The sequence below is a fragment of the Symsagittifera roscoffensis genome, chromosome 1 (genome assembly GCF_963678635.1).
Source record: "Symsagittifera roscoffensis chromosome 1, txSymRosc1.1, whole genome shotgun sequence".
Classification (NCBI taxonomy): Eukaryota; Metazoa; Xenacoelomorpha; order Acoela; family Convolutidae; genus Symsagittifera; species Symsagittifera roscoffensis.
In genome coordinates, this window is record NC_087062.1 from 35467382 (window position 1) to 35488994 (window position 21613).

At 35.5% G+C, this 21613-nt stretch overlaps 3 protein-coding genes across 4 annotated transcripts; all 3 read right to left on the reverse strand.

Annotated features, from left to right (window-relative positions):
- Positions 1-14413: 14413 nt before the first annotated feature.
- On the reverse strand, positions 14414-15950 carry LOC134843613 (tRNA methyltransferase 10 homolog A-like). Its single transcript, XM_063859777.1, has 2 exons — positions 15306-15950; positions 14414-14971 (listed from the first exon to the last, which is right to left on the reverse strand). Exons 1-2 carry the CDS (start codon positions 15948-15950, stop codon positions 14618-14620), a joined length of 999 nt encoding a protein of 332 aa, XP_063715847.1. The 3' UTR covers positions 14414-14617.
- Positions 15951-16962: 1012 nt separating this feature from the next.
- LOC134843525 (trans-1,2-dihydrobenzene-1,2-diol dehydrogenase-like) lies at positions 16963-21000 on the reverse strand. Of its 2 annotated transcripts, XR_010162598.1 has the most exons (4): positions 20289-21000; positions 19519-19710; positions 18979-19066; positions 17383-17492 (listed from the first exon to the last, which is right to left on the reverse strand). XR_010162598.1 is itself a non-coding variant. In XM_063859629.1 (3 exons), the coding sequence occupies exons 1-3, from the start codon at positions 20728-20730 to the stop codon at positions 17104-17106; spliced, it is 1023 nt and encodes a 340-aa protein (XP_063715699.1). In that variant the 5' UTR covers positions 20731-21000; the 3' UTR covers positions 16963-17103. The 2 variants fall into 2 exon arrangements, 1 of the variants encoding a protein (XP_063715699.1); XM_063859629.1 differs by lacking the exon at positions 18979-19066 and having other exon boundaries at positions 16963-17492.
- A 16-nt stretch (positions 21001-21016) lies between these two features.
- Positions 21017-21395, reverse strand: LOC134843533 (large ribosomal subunit protein P1-like). Its single transcript, XM_063859642.1, has one exon. The coding sequence runs from the start codon at positions 21368-21370 to the stop codon at positions 21032-21034; it is 339 nt and encodes a 112-aa protein (XP_063715712.1). The 5' UTR covers positions 21371-21395; the 3' UTR covers positions 21017-21031.
- Positions 21396-21613: the final 218 nt, after the last annotated feature.

Consider the following 21613-nt stretch of genomic DNA (forward strand, 5'->3'; position numbering starts at 1 on the left):
TGAATTTGAAAAACCTTGTTCATTCGATTCTTAGCTATAACTGACAAGACAAGAGTTTTCCTCTGCTTATTCGGCGTTTTGTGACCAAAAAAACTAACGAAATTTGTTCCTGCAAAAGTTCTGATCACATTTACAAATAGGTTTTAGTTATACATAAGCAAAATATTGGTTTTCATAAATATAGTATCCAAATCTAATAAAATTAGATGGCTCCGTATATCTGCCTTTCAAACGAATCTGGCATTTTAGTGCACGTTTCATTGAATTATGACAAGGTTTTTAAAAAATGTCATGGAAAGGTGGGGGGAAGTGGAAAAGTGCCAACGATTTCTATAAAACAATAGAAGAGAAGCTGAGCTTTGCACCACTTGCGACACAAACAAGAATGACTATGATTATATGCAAAAAAAACGACAAAAAATTGAAAAACCCTTCAAAAAATTGTTTTTTTTTGTCATTTATTTAAATGACAAAAAAGCCGAAAAAATCTTGGGCTCTTTTTTGCTTTTCCCCACCTCACATATGTATTAATTTTATGATGTAATTGGGGGTTTTAGAAGGTTAAACATGAAGACCAAATATGTTTGTCTTGGAACGAAATTACCTGTACCGTTAGAAAATTTACAAGGATATTTCGTAATACCAGAAAGAAGCCATACCTTCAAAAAGTCCTATCTGCGAGAAATAAGCAGTCGAAAATAAGCAGACAAACTATAGTCTAAATGGGGCAAAAATTTTCAGTTTACAAAAAAAACAGGCCCCGATTGGAATCTCGGATTTCCTCAGCACAGGCATGGTTGTTACCACTGCGCCAAGTAAGCTGAATTTTCATTGAATTTGAATTGAATATATAATAAAGAGGGTAACACACGAGTAACATTTACACGTCCGAATTCTGTGAGCAAAGATGTTTACGGGGAAAAAAGTATAGTACCTGTTTGCAACACCTTTGCTTATCGCAAGGCTAATGACTTTTAATATTTAAAAAAATTCCTTTTCCAGCTTAACCCCTTTGATTTTTCCGAAATACAATATACGAGTCTACTTCAAATACTTGCACATAAACTGCACTAAAAGATGTTAGCCTGAACAAGTGAACAGATTTGTACAATTATTACCTCATGCAAATAACCATGCCAACAATATTTGACAGAGACAAAGATTTGCTTCGCAAACGTGAGAAGACGACAAAAAGCAGCTCTATAAAGTGCAAAAAGAAAAAGTAAACATAATCCTCGAATTAAAAAAAAAATCGGCTGCTTCTCGAATTTGAACCTACGACGACCTAGAGATTATGAGTCTCATACACTAGCCACTTAGCCACGGACACTTGATTGCTAACAAACGCAAGCCACAAATAAAGCACAGAGAACAGATGCTATGCAATTTTCAATTCGACATTGAAATTTCAATTTTAATGAACACTTTTAATTGCGAGTTAAATTAGAAAAAAAAATAAGGTTCGTACTAATACACTAACGGGGTTTTCCACCCAAATTTTTTAATTTTGCAATATTCAATGTATCAATGTTGAGAACAACGTACTAAGAGCTCTAGTTGGTTAAGTTAAAACATGCAATCACTTCATTCTTAAGTCGACTTCTAACAAGGCCGGATTTTGAGCAGATACAAATGTGGTCATTTTTTTTCCCAGGAGCTGCTTTCTGTGTTTTTTTTTAATCTGAGTAAAACTGAACTTCTTATATGAGAGCGTATTTGAATGAAATTTGAGCAGTTTACTATTTTAGGCCAACTCGCCTTATTCATAATTCGACGTAAAATTGTGAACAAAACATTTTGAGATAGTACTGAAACTTGATTGGCTAATTTTAGCCAATCAGATTGAAGCAAAATAGTTTCAGTTCAAGATGTTGAAATAATGATTTTTGGGCTGAATAAGTACAAAAAACCCACTAACGCTTGCAAGCTCGCTAGTGTGAACAACTTTAGTGGATAATTCTACGAGGAGTTCCAGAAACCGGAAAAAGCCACAAAAATAATCTTACAAAACGTCAAAGTGAACAAGAGGCCAGATCAGAACCACTTAGCTCGAATGCAAATTGTAAAATTTGGCAGACAATTTTATATTAAATTTTCATTTAACAAGGGGGGGGGGTTGTCAAGAAACTGGAAAAGAGCCATGAAACTTAAGCCTTTGAACGCATTGAATTATAATATATCTCCATTTAACAGTGGTTTTAGGGTCTAAATTACTGGGACGCTATAATGAACAATACATCAGGCTATCTTTTTGAACAAAGCACGTGCATAAAATCATAACTTAATTTTATGAACACTCTGCTTTAATTTGTCAAAACTCTGCCTTAACTTTCCAAGATCAAGTAAGTCACCATTCCAAAATGCAGAACGCACGCATGCTCAGTCTGATTAAAAAAGAGACACGAAACTCTCTCTTCAAAGGCGAGGACCTGACTCGATTCATCGTCAAACTTTCTACGAGCGGGTTCGCCAGAAATGTGCAGAAAGTGAACGAAGCATACCAAGCCTTTTGGAAGACATTGTCCAACAGCAGGAATAAGATAGATCTGGTGGCAAAATGGGGTTCACCGGATGACCCACTGGAGAAGAAGTGGACGGAGCTGGCACTGTATGCCAACGACATGTATAACCTGGTGGTGGACTTCAGAGAACTCGTAGACAAAAGCGAGGACAACTTGAAACGAGAGGTAAAATTTCGATTCTCTTGCAGTCCCCTCCTTCTAAAACCATGATAACGAAAACCTATTCAAATCAAGGATAGCCGGTTACTGTGCAAATAGCAGAGAATGTTCCGACCATTGTCTTAAAAAATAGGCGCTTTTCCAGGCTCTTTTTCCTTTTCCCCCCACCTCACACAAGCATCAATTTTAGGGTCTAATGAGTAGTTTTACAAGGTTAATTATGAAGACCAAATGTATTCATGGCGTAATTTATCAGCATGTCAATTTTCATGACAATCGGACAATATGAACAGTAATTTTAATTATGAAAAATTGCAGGTGGGTGGGGGGAAGGAAAAAGAGCCCTTTTCCAGTTGCCCCTCCCCTCTTATATTTCTTCTGAAATTCAATATATGGAAGTCTATTTAAAAAGATTTTTGCTAATATAAATTGCACTAGGCTCTTTTCCAGTCACCCCTTTGATTTTTTGAATTTTTTTATTTTGTAATTTTTGTTCAGCTCTTATTTTGGCTCTTTTCCAGTTCCCCCCTTTCAAAATATCGAGTTTTATGTTTGTTTTACGTGTTATTACGGCTAAATGCGTGATGTTACGCTGTAAAGTATGAAGAACAAATCTGTTCACAGTTGTCAATTTGTTCAACACGCCAAATTTCATTGCATTATAACAACGTTAAATAAGCTTTTCAAATATGAATTTGAAAGGGGGAACTGGATTATTTTTTGTCCAGGTGTGAAAATAGGACCTGAACAAAAAAAATTAGTATATTCGACAGTCGTCGTCAAATACGGCAATTTTAGAATATTAGAAGACAGAAGACAGTTTCTGTAAACAAAATATGACTAAAAAAAAAGAACCGAAAAAGAATTTTCCATTTTTTTGCAGAATTTTTGAAGTTTCTGATTTGAAAAATGGCTGCTTAAAAATCTTAACTAACTTTACTTGAGTAAAAAATAATTTTCACGGCATCAATTAAGCTTGAATAAGCTATTGTAAGCCTGCAAACTTTATTTTGACAAACCAGATTAGCTCAAAATGACAAGCTGTTCAAAGTTTGTTCACACTCCTTTTTACAGGTAATAAACAAAGTAAAATTTGTGCACCTGTTCAAGCTGACCCATTTTAATGCAGTTTATAACACGAAAATTAATTCTCAGCAGACTTCCATGTAATGAACTTTAGAAAAAATCAAAGGAGGGACTGGAAAAGAGCCAATGTTTCACATACAAAATGCCGTGTCAACATATTTTGAACTACTTTATTTTGAAATTTCGACTCTTTCCCACTTCTCCCACCTTTCAATTTCACTTTTCAAAAACTTTTTTAACGTCATAATGCAGTGAAACTTGGCAAGGTGAACAAATGAACCACTGCGAACATATTTATTCTTCAAACCTTACAACGTAATATCACACCTTTAACCATAATGATATGTAAAACATTTATGAAAATTGAAAGTGTGAAAGGCGGGGGAAGTGGAAAAGAGTCGAAATGTTGTAAAAATTTGTTCACTTGAACACGTTTCAATTAAGTTCATAACGTGAAAAGTCATGTTAAATAGACTTTCATACATTGAATTTCAGGAAAAGTCAAAAAGGAACTGGAAAAGAGCCAGTTCAACATCTGTAACAGCCAGCCGCTTATAAGCAAGATTAAAAATATCGGATAAAAATTTTTCGAGCTTAACTCTGCATTTTCAAACAAAGAAACAATTGATCTGAAAGGTCAACATTGAAAAAAAAACAATTAGACAAAATTATACAGTGCTGATTTTAAATTATCAGAACAAAACAAATGTAATTTCAAATTTAAATTCCTTTTTCTCCACGGGTTGATTTTAGCCAAGAAATTTGGCAGAAAAATTATGGTAACCCAAAGTCGGGCACAAACTTTTACCCCAAAAACTACCAATTCTGGCTTATTTTAATGAATCAAAAATTACGCCAAAACTATCCTCTGAACTACTAACAAAACTATATCAGCATGTCTCTTCTGCAGCCCAACAAAATTTAAGGAATAAATTTTCTCAATCCTGTATAAATCAATCTATTTTCCTTTCATAGTCAAAAATTTTTATCTCTACAAACCAATTTTTTTTATTTGATAACAATTTCAAATCGTTTCGCACCAAGTTCTGGGGATTATAACTTTTGTAAATTATGTGGGCTACATAAGAAGCTCACTTTATTATAGTTTTGTTAGCAACCAAACTGATAGTTCCGGCGTAAATTTTGACTGACTGGAAAAAGGTTAACTTTAAGATAAACATTTCGGCCTGATTTTTGCAAAACAAATTGAACCACATGAAATCTGCTAAAATTATGAGCAAATTTTGTCAAAATTACTTTTAGGCTAAAATCAACTCAATTTACAAAAAAGTTTTAATTTTCAGGATTTATTTGTTTTATCCGGATAATTTAAATAAGCACTTTCAATGGGGGCTATGACTTGCTAAGGTGTTTAACAGGAAAATTTCAATAACTAAAAAAAACAAGAAAAACTTCTTTTAAAAGTTTAAGTATACGAAGGAAAAAAAGGCCTCGATACTCCGCATGCCAAATTTTGTAACAAAAGGACTATGTGAACAAAAATTCTTGTACGACTTCACAGCTAGGGGTAAAAGAAAAAGTGGGCTCTTTTACACTTTCTCCTCGACATTTCCAGTTTTTTTTTATTACATGTCATTATGGCTAAATTCGTAATGATACAATATTAAGTATAAAGAAAAAATCTGTTCATAATAGTAAGTTTGTCCAACATGCCAACTTTTGTTGCATTATGACAGCTTTAAAACAACTTTTCGAACTTGAGATTTAAATGTGGGAAGTGAAAAAGATCCTTTCGGAGAAAAAAATATCACGTTCAAGTTCATTGGATATAGCTTCTATGATTGGCACTTGGATCCTGCATGATAAAATAACCAGAACACTTAACTTCACAAAAGGCTATTTAAGAAAATTCAGGTGAAGTTTTCTATTTTCTGCTAAAGAGACTGAGCTCAGAACTGTTCAGTGCTCTTTGCACAACAACCTGTTTCTCTTCTTTTGTTAAAAATTCGGGCTTTTTCTTTCTAGGCAGAAGATCTGATTAAAATAATCAGAGGCCCAACCGGTATTCAAACTAAGGCTATTTTCCGGTTTTTGACTTTTTCTGAAACTCAATATTTGAAAGTCTATTTCAAATTATTTTTCATATTATGAACTGCAATCAAAACATGTCAGCGCGAACAGGCGAACGAATTTTTACTTAATTTTTTACATGCAAAATGCCGTGTGAACAGTTTTTGAACAGCCTAATCTTGCGAAAGGGGGGGGGGGTAAACTGGAAAAGAGCCAAACTAACAAACTAGGTCGGAGTCTCGGATATCATCTACAACCCAACTATACACCTTAACAGACCATAAATTGGATTCAATAACAAAGCGAAATGGACAGGGAAGCGAAGCTTCATTTCGCAAACACAAGCGAAAACTGAGGAAAAATAATACTTAAAAGATAATAAAAAAGGAAGAACAAAAAAAATTTGAAAGAAATTCAATTTCAGAAACAAGTACCAAAATAAAATAAAAATTGTCTATTAGGGTAAAAAATGGTACCAATTAGCTTGTCTCTATTCATTTTAGAAAGATTTAGTGAAATCTATGATATTTAGTTTAACTGGTCGCGCTCACGCACGCAATAAGCACTAAAAGAGCGCATAAATTACACAGAGGCGAAGCTGCGCTTCGCAAACACTTGCGACAACACGACCAAAAAGCAGCTCTATCAAGAAAAATAGAAATAAGCCTCGAATTTGAAAAAAAACTCAAGGGATAGCAAATTTGAGTCTCACACACTAACCATTCAGCCACGGATGCTTCAAATCCCCAAAATATAGCCACCAATAATGCAGCTACAAATGCTAAAAAATTGCCAATTCGATGCAGCAGAAGTAGCATCAAACACATGAAGATACCATTTTGCACGTGAAAAATTGCAAATCATAAAGCCACATTATGTATAAATTATGTATTTAAAAATTGCGAGATATATCGAGTTAAAAAATTTCTGAAATCAAGACTTTATTAGTTTTGTGCTGTTCGAAACAAATAGCTTTCTTCAGTTCTCTTGATGAGTTAAAAACGCATCAACTGTGTAAACTTATAACTGTTCGAATGTCAGAGCAGATGTTATCAATAAGCTGTAAAGGTGCAACTAAATATCAAAGGTGCAACCAAATATCAAAAAATCTTATTGCCAATATTTGCGACTTAGGTTGCGAAAAAAAGGAACTTGCTTCACAAGTGTAAAAAAAATTCACAAAAAATCAAACATTCAAGCCTAGCGATTAACAATTGCAGGTTTAATCACTTTTTATATTTGATCCCATAGCGCGAAAAATGCCCCTCAAAGAATTAAATTTTGATAAAGTTCCCACAAAAACTGTGCTGAAAAGAGCGCGACAATTTGTAAGCTCACTCGTGTAAACTCAACCTACTCAGGCGCAACGGTTAAGTACAAAACTTTAAACGCAAACGAAGTCTGGCACCAACCTAGATTTTTGCGAGCTTGATTTGGCATTTCCAGCAATGGAAAGTTATTAAAAATTCATATATCTGGAAAAATTAAAACAAAAATTAGACACAGAGGGAAAACTGAGCGTCGAAATACTTCAAAAATGATACAAGAAAATTCATTAAACCCATCACATAAATTGACAATCTTCGATTAGAAATAGCACGATTTGTTCGACTCTTCTTTCCAATATGATCAAACGCGTAAAAGCAAGTCTCTTTAAGCGCAGTTCACAGCTATCGCTAAGCAGCTTCAAAAAGCAAATGCGTTGCTGTGACGTGTGCCGTCTAATCATGTGACACTTCAAAAAATATTTTAGTCAAAAAAGTTATAAAAATCGCAAAATAGGACAAAAAATTCCTGGAACAAAATTACCAGCACCATTAAAAATTTCAAAGAGATCTTTTCAAATGCTTAAAAGAGAAAGCGAGCCAAACTGTGAGATCTAATCCGACAAAAATAAGTAGAAACGAAAATCTAAAATAGTAGAAAATTTCAACAAAAAACAAGAGGCTACTGGAATCAAACTTCGGGAATTTATCGTTTCAAGCATGGTTTTGCTATTGCAGCAAAAAGCACTACTTGAAATTGAAATGAAAACAAACTCAAAACGTTTCCAATAAACAACGTGAAAAAAGAACAAAAATGATTAAAAAAAACGGCAAAATTTCTTGGAACTCAATTACTTGCCCAAAACCGGAATACATTAAAATTATTAAGAAATTTTCAACTAAAAACGCCTAAATTTCCGGCATATTAGGTGCTAGAATAGATCAGCAGATAAAAAAGCAGATAAACAGAAACCCGACTAAGGTTTTTTGACGCGCGTACAATTTTCCGTTTACAAAAAAAAACAGTTCATCGTTGAATTCTAACTATTGATCTTTGCCTTTATAGGCATTTGTGTAAGTTCTTCGCCACATTCGCGAAAAATTGTCTGGGTTTTGATTTCATTTGAACCAAAGGTAAAAATATTCAAGTGATTATGTTGAAATAGCTGTTAACACAAAATATATGTCTACATTCCGATTCAATAACAAAGCAAAAAGAATAGGAGCGAAGCTTCATTTCGAAAACACAAGAAAAAAGTCAAGAAAAGTGACACTTAAAAATGCTTTCACAAAAATTTGAAAACAAAATAAAATTTCCATGAATGTGGTTTGAACTTACATTTTTTTGCACACAAACCGACTGATCTAATTTATCAAGGTCCCAGGGGTCTAGTGGACTGTTCAAATCTGGTCATCGGATATTGAAAATAACATTCCAAATCTAAAGTTCCGATCCATACATAGAGCCAAACTTCTATAAAAACCATGATTTCGCAATAAAGCGAATCCATTTAAAGCAGTATTTGAAAGGTTTCAGGGTGGAAATTGAGTTTCGTTTTCAGGGTGGAAATCAAGAGGCATCCAAGCGACTAGTCCGACTCAATGCTGTCAGTCGCGCAGTGGTTGACATCCACTACTGCATAGTGATGGAGTTCCAGTTTTGCCACGACAAGATAACCAACAATCGACCTCGACCGGCCAAGGAACTGGCTGACGTACTCAAAAATCATTTCAGCATCAGCCACCTGCGAGGAATTGCATCGATCGAAACAATGGAACAGTACACTATCGACCAAGAGTGGTTCTTTTCGAATTTCGCACACGTTCCAGTGGTGAAAGAGTTTGTCGAGAAATCCGAGAAGTCAATGTTATTCAAAGGTGCAAGCAGCAATGTGAAAATTTCTCAAATTGCATACTTCTACACATTCAGCGTCTTCATCAAAGACTTGTTGAACATCAGCGATTTTCCGAATAATTGTCGGGGTCTATTCGAAGACTTACGAATCTGTTTCCAGATCGCTTCCACTCTTCTCGACCGTAATCGAAGAGTTCGGAAAAGCTCCAAGTCAAGTGGTGACTTTACAGAACGTCTCGGCAAGAAAATGGAACAAATGAAGAACAAAATATCTGGCAACCGCGTAGCTGAAGAGCTTCCAAGCATAAAACATCAAAACTACGTTGCTCACTGCGGTCTGAAGAAACCAATAGACGTCATCATAGGCGAGGGCAAAAGCCAAGTTGAAATTAGAGCCGCTCTCATTATAATTGACAACGGGATGATCATTATAAATATGGGCGGGGACTTGTACAAAAACAACTTCGACTCATTCATGCGCGAATTGGAGCCAGAGAAAAGTAGTCCCAATGCTCCGAGTAACCGTGCAGACGCCTACTTCTTCATTCCATTCCCTTTTCACATCAAAGCAAGGCAGAGTCAAAATAATAATAGTGTCACTATAACTGACATTTGCGGAGTTAGATCTTCCTTCAGCAAGAAACCTCAGGGTCCGATACACTTGGTGTTTCCCGAAGAACAACAGGAACAAGGCCGAAGAATTGTAAGTTCTCCACAAAATTTATCAACTTCATTGTCTCAGGCCTCAAAAGTAACAAAACAGCAACTGCCTGGTCAATCTGGAAAACTACAAATCCGGTCTTAAAATCGAATAAAAACTATGAACCTAGGTTCCATTTTATGAATATTCATAATGTCTTTTGGAAACCAAACTAAGAAGCCTCCGAATCTTGGGAAGAATCATAGGGCAAGGAAATCGGAAAAATGAGACTATTAATGATATTTGATGTTACTTAGGTTCCAGATGATACCGATGCCACCCGCGATCAATGGATGGGTTGGATTCAGGCCGCTATGCTCCTGAGAGCACGCGAGGTTACAAAGGTTTGTGCTTTCATGCCTTACAGAGGCGACTTCAGAACAAACATGCCAGCAAGACTTGACCTCAGCAACTCGCAAATCGAGTTCGTAACCAACAAATGGATTGAAGACTGTAGCCAACTTTTCGGAATCAAACGCCGTGGTGCTTTTCTCTATCCTGGTTACAGGAGCGAGCACTTACGAGACACATTTGACCAGCAAAACACAGACTTTCAGAGACGTAAATGGTTCCACGAAGACTTCGAGACTTGGATACTCATGTTCGAAGATCTGAACAAACTAGAAGTTGAGGGCAACTTGGACGCTGTCAAGCCAAATTTTCATTGAACTATCAGCAACAGGAAAGAAATCAAACAAAAAGTAACCAGAGATAGTTAAGTACAAAAACACTAAGCATCAACCAAGCCTGATCCATTGACAACAATAAATTTTCTCGAATGAATCTTAACTAACAAGGAAGTAAACACGAACGTAATCAAGTCAACAACCTAATCTTTAACAATTAATAAAAAAAAAACGTTATTGGAAGCTGTCATGGCTTATTCATGGGTAAGCCCTTAATGGATATTGTAAATAGATCTTAAAGGGAACAGGTTGAACAAACGAAAACCAGATAAAGAAATTTGATTGAGCGTAGAATGAAAAGGTGGGACTAGCTACAACAAAAATGGACGACATCTGACTCCTCGTCAAAATTAAGGGCCAGGAACTAAGGGGCAGTGGGGCTGCAGTCTTTCAATTCATTCGAAACAATTTAGAAAATAGAGCATAATCATTCACTGCATCAGGATAGCTACAACAGGCTACTCAGCCTAACAAGTAGCTACCCTCTGGAATTCGTTTCGCAATTATCTCACAAAAAAAGGTAACCTATGAAAAATCAGAAAAACATTTCTATAAGCTGAACAACATCTATTAAATAATTTTCTTTGAGCAGCTGAAAAAACCTACAAAAATTAGTCATTGGAAAACATTTCAATTTCATCAGGTAAAAAATCTTTTTTGAAAACAAGAACTTAAAGCATTTCACTGTTTTGCCAGAAAAAAAATTCCATATATTTTGTCTCTCAATGATAAAATGGAAGCATACCATTTGAACTAAATCGCGCATCTCTTCGACTGCTAATACTACTGACATTTAAAAAGTCATTTGGTGAACGTTTAAAATATTGAAAAACTGTTTCTTTGAGAAATAGAGACAGATAGACTTCATGAAATGTTTATATTCCAAGATCATCAAACTTTGAAGTTACGCGTTCGAAATTACATTTGAGTAAAAAAATTCTTAGAATTCTTTTCTGATTTCCAGATTTGTTCTAGTTGTGCTACCATAGACAAGGAGACCATACGAAAATGAAGGCGCTACAAGAGCGAAATAAAGCCTTAAAAACAACTTTCTTGAAAAAACTACCCTGCCAATATACTAAACTTCCTTGAATCTGTTTAAATTTTTGAACACGATATCCACGCGATCTGAAAATTTTAGTTGATTGTCAATTTGAATCCCAACAATTTGAAACATTTAGTAAAACTGATTTTTTTTCACCTGCTTGAGAAAACTTTTAAAACAAAGTGTTTGCCAAACTCTAAAAATTGCAATTTTAGGAGCTGATAGAAAGCACCAGACATCGGTCTTCTTTAAACCATTACTAAAACAATTTTTCCTTACTTGTTTCTAAAGAATCAAGAAAAGCACGCCACGCATTTTTTTGCACCCCAAACTGAACTTTCCTCAAAACTAAAAACTTAAAGAATTGAATGATTAACTGTTTTTAAAGTCTCTAAGATATGCCAAACCCAAATTTTTCTATTTTTTTTTGTTTTTGACATAGACTCAGAACAGCGTAAAATTACATTGATAAATGAATGCTTTTTACGAAAGCCAACCTACTGTAGTATTTATAGTATTATGCTTTTTATGAGGGGCAACAACCTTATATAAAATAATTTATCTAACTAAGTAAGTTAATAGATCGATAAATGCTAGAGTTTTTGGTTCAATCTTTACGAATAGCATTTACTTAGGTATTTTTAGAATAGAGTGGAAAATATGATATGGTAATACATTCAAAAAATACATCTGTAAAAATTGCAAAAGATACAAGCAAAGCATATTGATCAATAAAGATGTTTGCAAAGTATCTACGGCCAGATTGATACTTCTTATAAAGTGATCAAAACAAGTAGAACTTGTAAAAAAAAATTTCAATTTGCCACACTAATTGATATTGCAAGCCAAAAAATTTCAATATCAATTTTTAATCAATGATGATCTGAGATTTACGGGCGGTAACTATATGATCAAGGTTCATATCGCCAGCCACTATTGATTGATGACCACGCTTTGAACTCAAATCCGAAACTGAGTTTTCAAAATACACTGAAATTAGTTTTTTTCATTGATGGGGCGCGATACATTGAGCAAATGTTGACAAATCTGTTCGTTTCAAAATTCAACGGGTCACTGTCACTTAACCAAGCTGCACAAAGGTTAATGACTAGTGGCTGCCCTTCTAGTGATGCACCACGCAATTGTAGTTAGTCATGATGGCTAGATACGGAAAAACTGAACATTTGAAAACAGTATATCACCGCCGCAACCCATTAGAAATCCTCAAAAATAACAAAAATTCAGTTTCTTTCTTCAAACCAAAATCCTTTTCTCAGATTAATTGTGTTGCTTTTCGTTGCCGCTCATATTATTATCGCTAGCATCGCCCTCATTAATAGTCACTTCCTAGGCGTATAATTTCGTTCGATAATTTGTTCCACAAGGCGACATAAATTATCCAGTTTCTGCTCTTGTAGTCCATGTTGGAAGTTTGAAAGAACATGAGAGTTTGAAAGGAAAGGAAAGTTTGACAGGAGAACTGATAGCCACATTTCGTTTCCTTTTACCAGGCGTTGCCGAAGACAGCAAATATAGTTATAGTTTTCAGCACTATCAACCATATTAAAATTACTTAACCTTTCTGCAGATGCCTATTTGCAAGCTAGGATTGTTTGCCGCAAAACAATCGACTTCGATGATCATTTGGTTGTCATTTGAAGTCAGAACTAGGCGTTTATATCTGAGCCTGATTTTTATGACTTGACGTAAGCAGATTTGTTTTCAAGTCTACTATACATCATAATATCCCTCTCTTTCACGAATTTTCCGTTATCATGATCTTTACCAGCGATCAATTCGTCCCAAAAATTGAACGTTTTGTCAAACAGCGTTTCGTTGATTAAACAAAAATTTTGCCGTTTTAGGGTGCATAAACAAAATTTTATTGGCATCAGTATGCTCACGATTGAATGTACTGTGTACTCACCTTCGTCAGACACTGCATGAAAAGTCAAACAAAGTAAAAAAAATCTTTCCATTTTGTACTAGTTTTTCCAGCTCGTTATTGTCTTTAATAACCTGTAATTTTCTCCTCTCGACGCAATAAGTTCATTCTGTTGGGAGTCAAGTTGTTTGATTACCACTTCGAGGAGGGATCGTACACATTCATATATTCACTATCGTTGAAACCGATCATCAAAAGTTTCTGCATTAGGGTCATTTTATTTCGGTAGAAGCAATACAATTTGACTTAAAAAACAGGATCCTTGAAAGGAATTTCAGAGTATATCGGACTACTTTTAAGACACCGATATTGGTGCATGTCGAGGAGACAGACGCGTCAAACCAAAGTTTGCCCTTGCCGATTGGAAAGTTTTTAATCGGGTGCTCAGCGAAGAACCTCGTACAAAGTTTGTATTGTAGGCATGGAATGGCAGATTTAATAATTTCGTGTCGACCAGGCACCCAGCCCTCCCAAAGCTCTTAACACGTTTCAAAAATAAGCAAAAAATTCCGAGATTAATGTAGAGAGACTGATGGACGGTGATATTATCACAAAATCGAAGCCCAAATATTCAATTGCCAATAAGAAACTTGTTAAAACCCCAAAAATTACAATCTTAATTGAGACCACACACAGAAGTATATATAACTTAGTTCTTTGATTTACATATATATCCTAAAATTTCATAGTAAATTTGTTTTGATCTTTGAAATTTGTTTTCTGATGTTTCATATTTCTTTATTAAAATGTTGAACGCCTTCTGACTCTAATCAAATTAAAAAAACCTTAATTTTTCCTATGATCTAGTCTCTGTAATCTAATTCGGCCGAAATGTCGATGGCTGAATTGTCTGAGTTTTTTTTTACTGAATCGTCGGTATTTAAAATTGGCTGAATTGTCTGTAGCTGAATTATCTCGCGCCACAAAATCATCCTATTTTCATTAAAAATTGAACAAACAAGCGTAGAGGTTTTTAGATATCAATCCAGGGTTGTCTATGACAGCTGGAAAGAAAAAAGTCTGCGCACTCAAAAAAATGATATCAGAAAAAACTATGTAGTTCAAATAAAAACAAACATTTTCAACACAAACTTATTGGGATTCACTGACCATTGTTATTTCAGGCGCAAACATGCAGTAAACAAGACAGGCCGGCCGTCATTTACAAGCAAAAAGTAATCGAACAAAAATTTATTCCAACCAAAAGGACGTGAAACGATTCTTGGAAAATCTTCACTTTTGGGTTTTTATTCAGCAAGTGTTCAATCAGCTTAGCTTTTGAAAGTACTCTTAATCTGATTATTCTTCGGTTTCTTTCATATGTTAGGTTTCAGCAGCATCGCCCGCTTTCAATTCCTCTTCATCTTTTTCTTGGACTCCTTTTCTCTGAGGAATAGCTTCCCTCAAAGCTTCCTTCCACTCTTTTCCCAGTTCTTTTGCCAATAGAATCTCAAACACGTGATTAATAGTCAGCACGTGTCTTGTTTTCATGTCAATGTGTTCCGAAATAGGGAGTCGCATAGTTTGCACTAACTTCTCAGTGGCCAGTTCATGACAGTGACCTTTGTGAGCGTTGTGGTCGACCAAACCTCCGATGACGTAATATCTACCATGTTCTATGGCATCCATGCAATTATCAGATTCTGCTGTTAGGTAATGCAGCTTCTTGTTTTCAATCTAAATCCAAGTTACAATATTGTTATCTCATTTCAACTTCCGGTGTATATGCCCGAGCAACATGAATAGCTGCCAAAATTTCTTTACATTTTGAAACAGTAACAAACGTTCAATGTTTTTTGATAGTGCAAAAATAAATCATCAGAGAAGAATTTTTCTGAAAACTGGAGCTGCTTTACTCATAATTTGTTTATATATTCTCTCAACCTTAGAATCAATTCGGAAGAAAGTTCTATGCTGAAAAAAATATTAACTTCACATAAATCACAAACAGCTAACCCAAAAAAAAACGATTCCTCGGTCTATGTTTTGAAAATGGTTTAAAGATAATTACTTGCATTTTGAAAAATTCCTCGTACGGCTGTTCTGTCTGCGAAGACATTTGCCAAAACTCGTATCCAGGAGCGCAATGCTGAAACACTTTTTTCATACTTTCATCGATACCCGTCAGATGAATCTTCAGGGGTTTCTCGCTCGCCCTGTTGACCGAATAGCACCTATGAACTTGTTTGGCTACCTTGTGAGCATCTTTTTCAGACATCAAAGCAGCAAAACTCAAATCAAACACAATGTTAACATCAACGCTTCTTTCCAAAGCCCCTTTTAAAAACTCTCGTTTCATACGTGGAGTTTGACCGGTTTCAATGGCCAATTTCCTATTTTTCTCTTTCTGTCTTAACTTTTCTTCAGCTCTTTTTTCTTTGCGCTGCTGTTTTAGTCTCTCAAATTTTTTCTGCTTTCTAATCTGTCGTTTCGACAGTCCACTTTCTGAGGGACTGGGCTTCCCTATATCACTTTCATCTTCATGTTGTCCCAGTATTTGATCTTCGGTTTTCGCAGAATCAATATGATAGTTCTCAGAATGTTGAACCGCTGGATTTACTTCAAGCTCCTCTTCGATAAACTCATCGTTACATACTGCGATGTCTTCTGCAATATTAGATGTTAAGATGCCATTGAATGCAACATCATCAGTCATTACCTTCTAGCAACAAAAATGAGAAACTTAAAAAAAAGTTTTATACTCAGGCGAAGCGGAGCTTCGCGACACTTGCAATATAACACAAAAATAGCATTGTAAGCTAGTAGACAGAAACAAAGATGGAAACCATTATATCAAAGATTTCTTTTTAATTCGGGAAAACATAACTACAAAAACTTCACATATTTGTCTCGAAGGATGTTGAACTCGAGGAAAACATGCCAAGAAACACAATCATCGCCGTTAAATATACATTCAAAATCTTTAACCGAGCTGCAAATGAGCCGACGATACTTATGTAGACGCCACTTGTATCGAAATAAAATGTTATCATTGACAACATTGAAGTAATTTTGAAAAATTGAAGTTTTTAGGCCCATTCCTTCGCAAATTTTTGAAAATAAGACGTTTTTAGGCCCATTCCTCGGACGTTTTTAGGCCCATTCCTCGGTAAGCTTACAATTACAGAATGACAATCAATTACAGTTAAAAATGCTTAAATCGGAAAAGAGGTTCTTTTGAAGCAACAAATTCAAGCTTCGGTAGAAAAAGCGACAAAAATTAAGTTGACCAACGGTTGTCCGACAATTCATTTTTTCCTAGAAAAAAAATACAGTTTCCACCCAACGAAAAAAAAAACCTCCGGCCGGGACTCGAGCCAAAGACCTTATGTTCCGACGGTACGTGCTTTAACTTTACACCATTTGAGAAGGAGCCTGATAGTTTTCGAGCTTTCAGAATGAAGCAAGGTCCATTAACAAGATGCAAGGAATGTTGTTTATGGCCAAAAAAAAATTCCCGATAACAAGTACACTTGCTTCTCTAAATGGAAAAAATACAACTCAAGCAATCACGACAAGATATCTCCGGATTCCCAGGATATAAAGTGTGGATAATATAATTTTTAATGCATAACTCAAGTTATACAATAAGCATACTTACCACTTAAAAGGTAATCTTTGTCACTAGTAAATCGATAGAAATGACAGCTACCATTTAAAAAAATTCAAAAATAATAACTGGCATATCTCAATAACAATATCTGGAATATATCAACAGCAATATCTCAATAACAATATCTGATATTCAATAGACACGGTACTTGAACTTCTGATCTTAGCAGCACCAACTGGAACGCCAATTCACTAGATTAGCCCTCAAAGGATCCAGAAATTTGCTTCACCACTGTATCGGTGATTCTAGCCATTCTCAAAGAAGAGTCTAAAGTCATAACTGGACTTTCAGTCACTTTCAAGTATCGCAGACATTTTCTGATATGTTCTATCTGGTAACAAAACCCCGCGCAGTTTCCATAAAAGTATTCCTTCTCTCTAAATTTGGTTAGATCGAACGAATGACGAGTCGTTTCAGTGTCTCCCTTTTTGAATATCTCGTATTCTAGTGGACATACAAGTCTACTTTTGATCTCTATATACCCATCAGTTCCGCATATTAAAGCATTATTTGGTCTCACGCTTGTCATTGACGATGATAGTAGAGCAAGCCTCCCTCCGCCGTACTTGAGACACACCGCTACATCTACAACATTTTCAACAGACAGTTACAGCTAGAAAAGTTGAAATTGGTAAAAAAATTTGTATCTTTTGAATTCCGAAGAAAAAAAACGGACATCTCTTTAAAGTTCAAAAGATTCACCTATTAAGAAAAAAATGGATCATGAAGTATTTTCTTGATCTAAAAATGAAAGCAATATATTATTAAACCGAGGCGACGCTACTCTTCGTTAATACAAGTGTAAAAAAAGGCAAAAGTAGCTCTGAAAGAGTCATATAGTGAAAAAGCACCACTAATTATATTTCTGTCATGCACAGAAATCGAATCCCGACCTCAAGGTTAAGAGTCACATTTGTTAATCAAGAAAGAAAAATACTTAATCGGATTTGATCACGCTTGCTAATCGCAAAATATTTAATAACTCGAAGTCTATACGTTTCACAAACCCCTAAACACACACAAGAAAGAAAAATTATTATTGCTTGTCAAACGAGGCAATATAAGGCGACAAAGTCAATACACAGGCAAAGAAGAGCTTCGCATCACGTGCGATTCAACACAACCATATAAAACATTAGAAATACAAAAAAAAACGAAAAATGCTGAAAAAACTAGGTCTACTAAAATTTTCTCAGTCTCGATAAAAATTCAGCCTAGGCAAACATGCCGAGCAAAAAAACTGAATTTTAAATTAGCAATGGAACAAAAGTTAGAAATAAAGTTAGCCGAAACCTTCGAAGCCGAATAAACATCAAGCAAAAACAAGGAAAATAACGTCAATGTTCCGATTGGATAACGCTTGCTAATTGCAAATGTAGTTATGGAAGGATGAAAATATTAGAAAAACCATACTGTGAAAAATAACCCGAGGAGAAATAGCAGATGACTAATCGACTGCGAATTTAATTTTTGCAAGAAAATTAATTCAAATACAAGTTTGACTCAGAGGTGAAGTTGCACTTCGCACACACAAGCAAAAATATGACTGATAACGCTACTGGGAAAAACTGAATGAGTAAAACTTTGAATCTACAAATTTTCTTATGTGACGCACGCCAATTATGAGTCAACATAATTGCTCAGTGACACAAGCCAATTATGACGCATTAAGATTACCAGTCAATTTGAAAAAAAAAATTACCAACTAACATGCTTCAATTTATAGTGCGGACGCATTTTAACTAGTTTACGAAAAGGTTCATTAAAACCATCCGACCCTGCCCAGGTTCGAACCCTCTTATTTTGTTGCCGGTCTCCTTCCCGGCCTCTACGCTACAGATCCATGATACCTGGAAGCTAAAGTGCTATTTGTAATATAATAGTCTGGGTTAAAATACTTAACATTGGCTGTACTTAATATCTGAATCAAAATGAACACACACATTTTGTCGCAACAATATTTGTAACTAAGGTTGAAAAAAAAAGAGAGTTCATACTATAACAAGCAATGCTTGTGTAAAAAAGCACTGCAATATCAAGTGGCAAACAGAAGTTTGAATGGCAAACTTACAGAAATGAAGCATATCACGACTTGTTAATGTACAGTGCCCGTCTACTGTTCGCTGCAACTCAGAGATTTTGTTCGAAAAATTGTCAACCTGAAAAAAAAACAATGTTTCAATTTGATAACTGTTGCTAATCGCCCAAGTGCATGGACTATTTTCTCAAAGACACGCACAAAACCACAAGAACTAAATAAACATGTTCGCTTCGTTCATTGACACTTACTAAAAAACAATATTGTGTCCCGGTTCGAATCAAAAAAAGTTTCTTATTAATATCAGACATGTCTAAATGGCTTGATTTTAGCCCCGTCGATATCTCGTCAATTACGAGATGTTGTTTAAAATACTAGGAAAGATTGTCTGTGTTTATCAGAACAAAATTCAGCGCTTCTTTGACCACACGTACGAATCGGTGACATATCAAAACATAAGTTAAAAACAACAACAGGAACCGATTTAGTTATAAACTATTTAAAACTTCCATCTGTTACCTCTTCGAAAATTTATATCGATTTCCTAACAAACTTGTCGTTATAATTTTTAACCTTGGTCCACTTTTGGAGCAAAATGATGAGCATGGCAGGACACTTCAAGTGGACAGGAGTTGTAAATGAAGTCGACCAGATTGAGAGTGTATACTCCAACACCGAACCACACACTGCCGCCCAAGTCTGCCTTTGTCATCCTCTCAATGGGATTGGCTGAGTGGACATGAGCATGTATTTGCTTCACTTCACCTGTAAAACAGCCGAGCTATGATTAACTTAAATCGTATGAAATACCGCTATGATAAATAAATAACGTATGAAAATTGGGTAAAAATTTGACATGAGCAAAAAGATACCTATTAATATTTGTTAAAATAGAAAACTTAAAAATAACCAACAGACCGTTGGAAAATGTCACGGAAAGCGAAAAAATACTGACTTGTCTTTGGAGAAAACCTCAACTTCGAATTTCAAAAAATTATCCTCCCCCTAAAGCTCGTAATTTTTTGATAAAATTAATCCAGTTAGACAAACTGGATCAATGCTTATTTTTTCATTCCGATCCAAAAATTTATATCCACTTTCGAAACTAGAAGTCGTTCACATTCTCCGTGACCTTTACACGTTCGCTGTACCATAGTTGAGCCGGCTTTCCAGAAAATCATAAATAGAACCACGAAAAATCAAACTTCAGTGCGACCACGATACATCAGAAAATCATCGCGACCTTTAAGTTTCATCAATACGTTCAGTGACATTCAAAAATGTATCATCATGACATCGAATCATCTTTGATTCAGAAACTAAAACAACCTACCATAGCTCACCTATATCTCCATTTTCAATATGCCGTTTCACACTTTCATAAACAGAGAAGAACCTCGACCAGAATCCTTCCATGAAGAACAATTTTTTCTCCCTGGCCAACGCCACTAAATCTTCTGTATGTTTCAACTGCATCGTAAGTGGTTTCTCACACAAAACATTTTTCCCATTTTCCAAAAACAATCGACATAATTCGTAGTGTTGCGGATGCAAGGAGGATACATATACTATTTCTACTTCACTATCCTCAGCAAGCTCTTCATAACTACCATAAGATCTGCCAAAATTATGTGATTTAGCAAATTCTTCTGCTTTGGAACTATCACGCGCTGCCACGGCTACTTTGTGGTGTCCATTTGACAGAACATTATCCATTGCTAACGAGAAATCACTGGCTATTCTACCAGCACAGCAGAAACCCCAGCGTAACGGGTCCGATGACATTCTGCACCTGAATTTATTCACGTGCAAACAATCAACTAAAAATCGATAAAGCTCATCTAATACTTTTTAAATTCAAGGATGGCAAATGGCTACGTACAATTGAACACAGGCTCATTGGTCCATACATAGTTATTTACGCAGATTGACCCAATAACTGACGGCAGATTTAGATAGTTTGTACAATTCGGTGTAATTTAAAGCATATTATGCTTGCTTTGGTTATAACTAATGAACGCCTCATAAAATTTCTTAAATCTGATGTGTATACGTTTGAAAAGATTGAGATTCAGAACATGTGAATTTAATCAAACAATCCAAATCCCATGTCATCGTCGGACTCTTCTTCTGATTCCTCTTTCTTTTCCTCCTTTTTCTCTTCGGCGGCCGGTGCAGCACCTCCAGCCGCAGGAGCAGCGCCACCACCACCAGATGCAACAGCGGCACCAGATCCAACGTTCGTCAATATTGCCTCAATGCTTTCACTGGTCATGTTCTTGGCAAACAGGGTTGGCCAAATTGGCTCAACGCTTACCTCAGCCGCCTTGACCAGCTTATTTATATTCGTAGCCGAGATCTCTAGACCCTCGTCTTGCAGAATCAGTGAAGCATAAACACACGCTAGCTCAGACGTGGAACTCATAGTTGGTAAGAAACAAAGATCTGAAAAATCATGTTTGTTTTGGCGAACATTCTGTTATGCAGTAATATTACTTCAAAACTCAACATTAATCTTTTCAAAATTATTTGCAAAGCAAGCAAAAGAGTCATTTGATATATCAAAAAATATGAACCTCCAGACCCTTTGGTGAAAAAAGCTCAAGCGCGATAACTAAGCAAGTCGGGCAGCATAAAGCACCTTAGGTGCCAAATATTGTAACTTTAT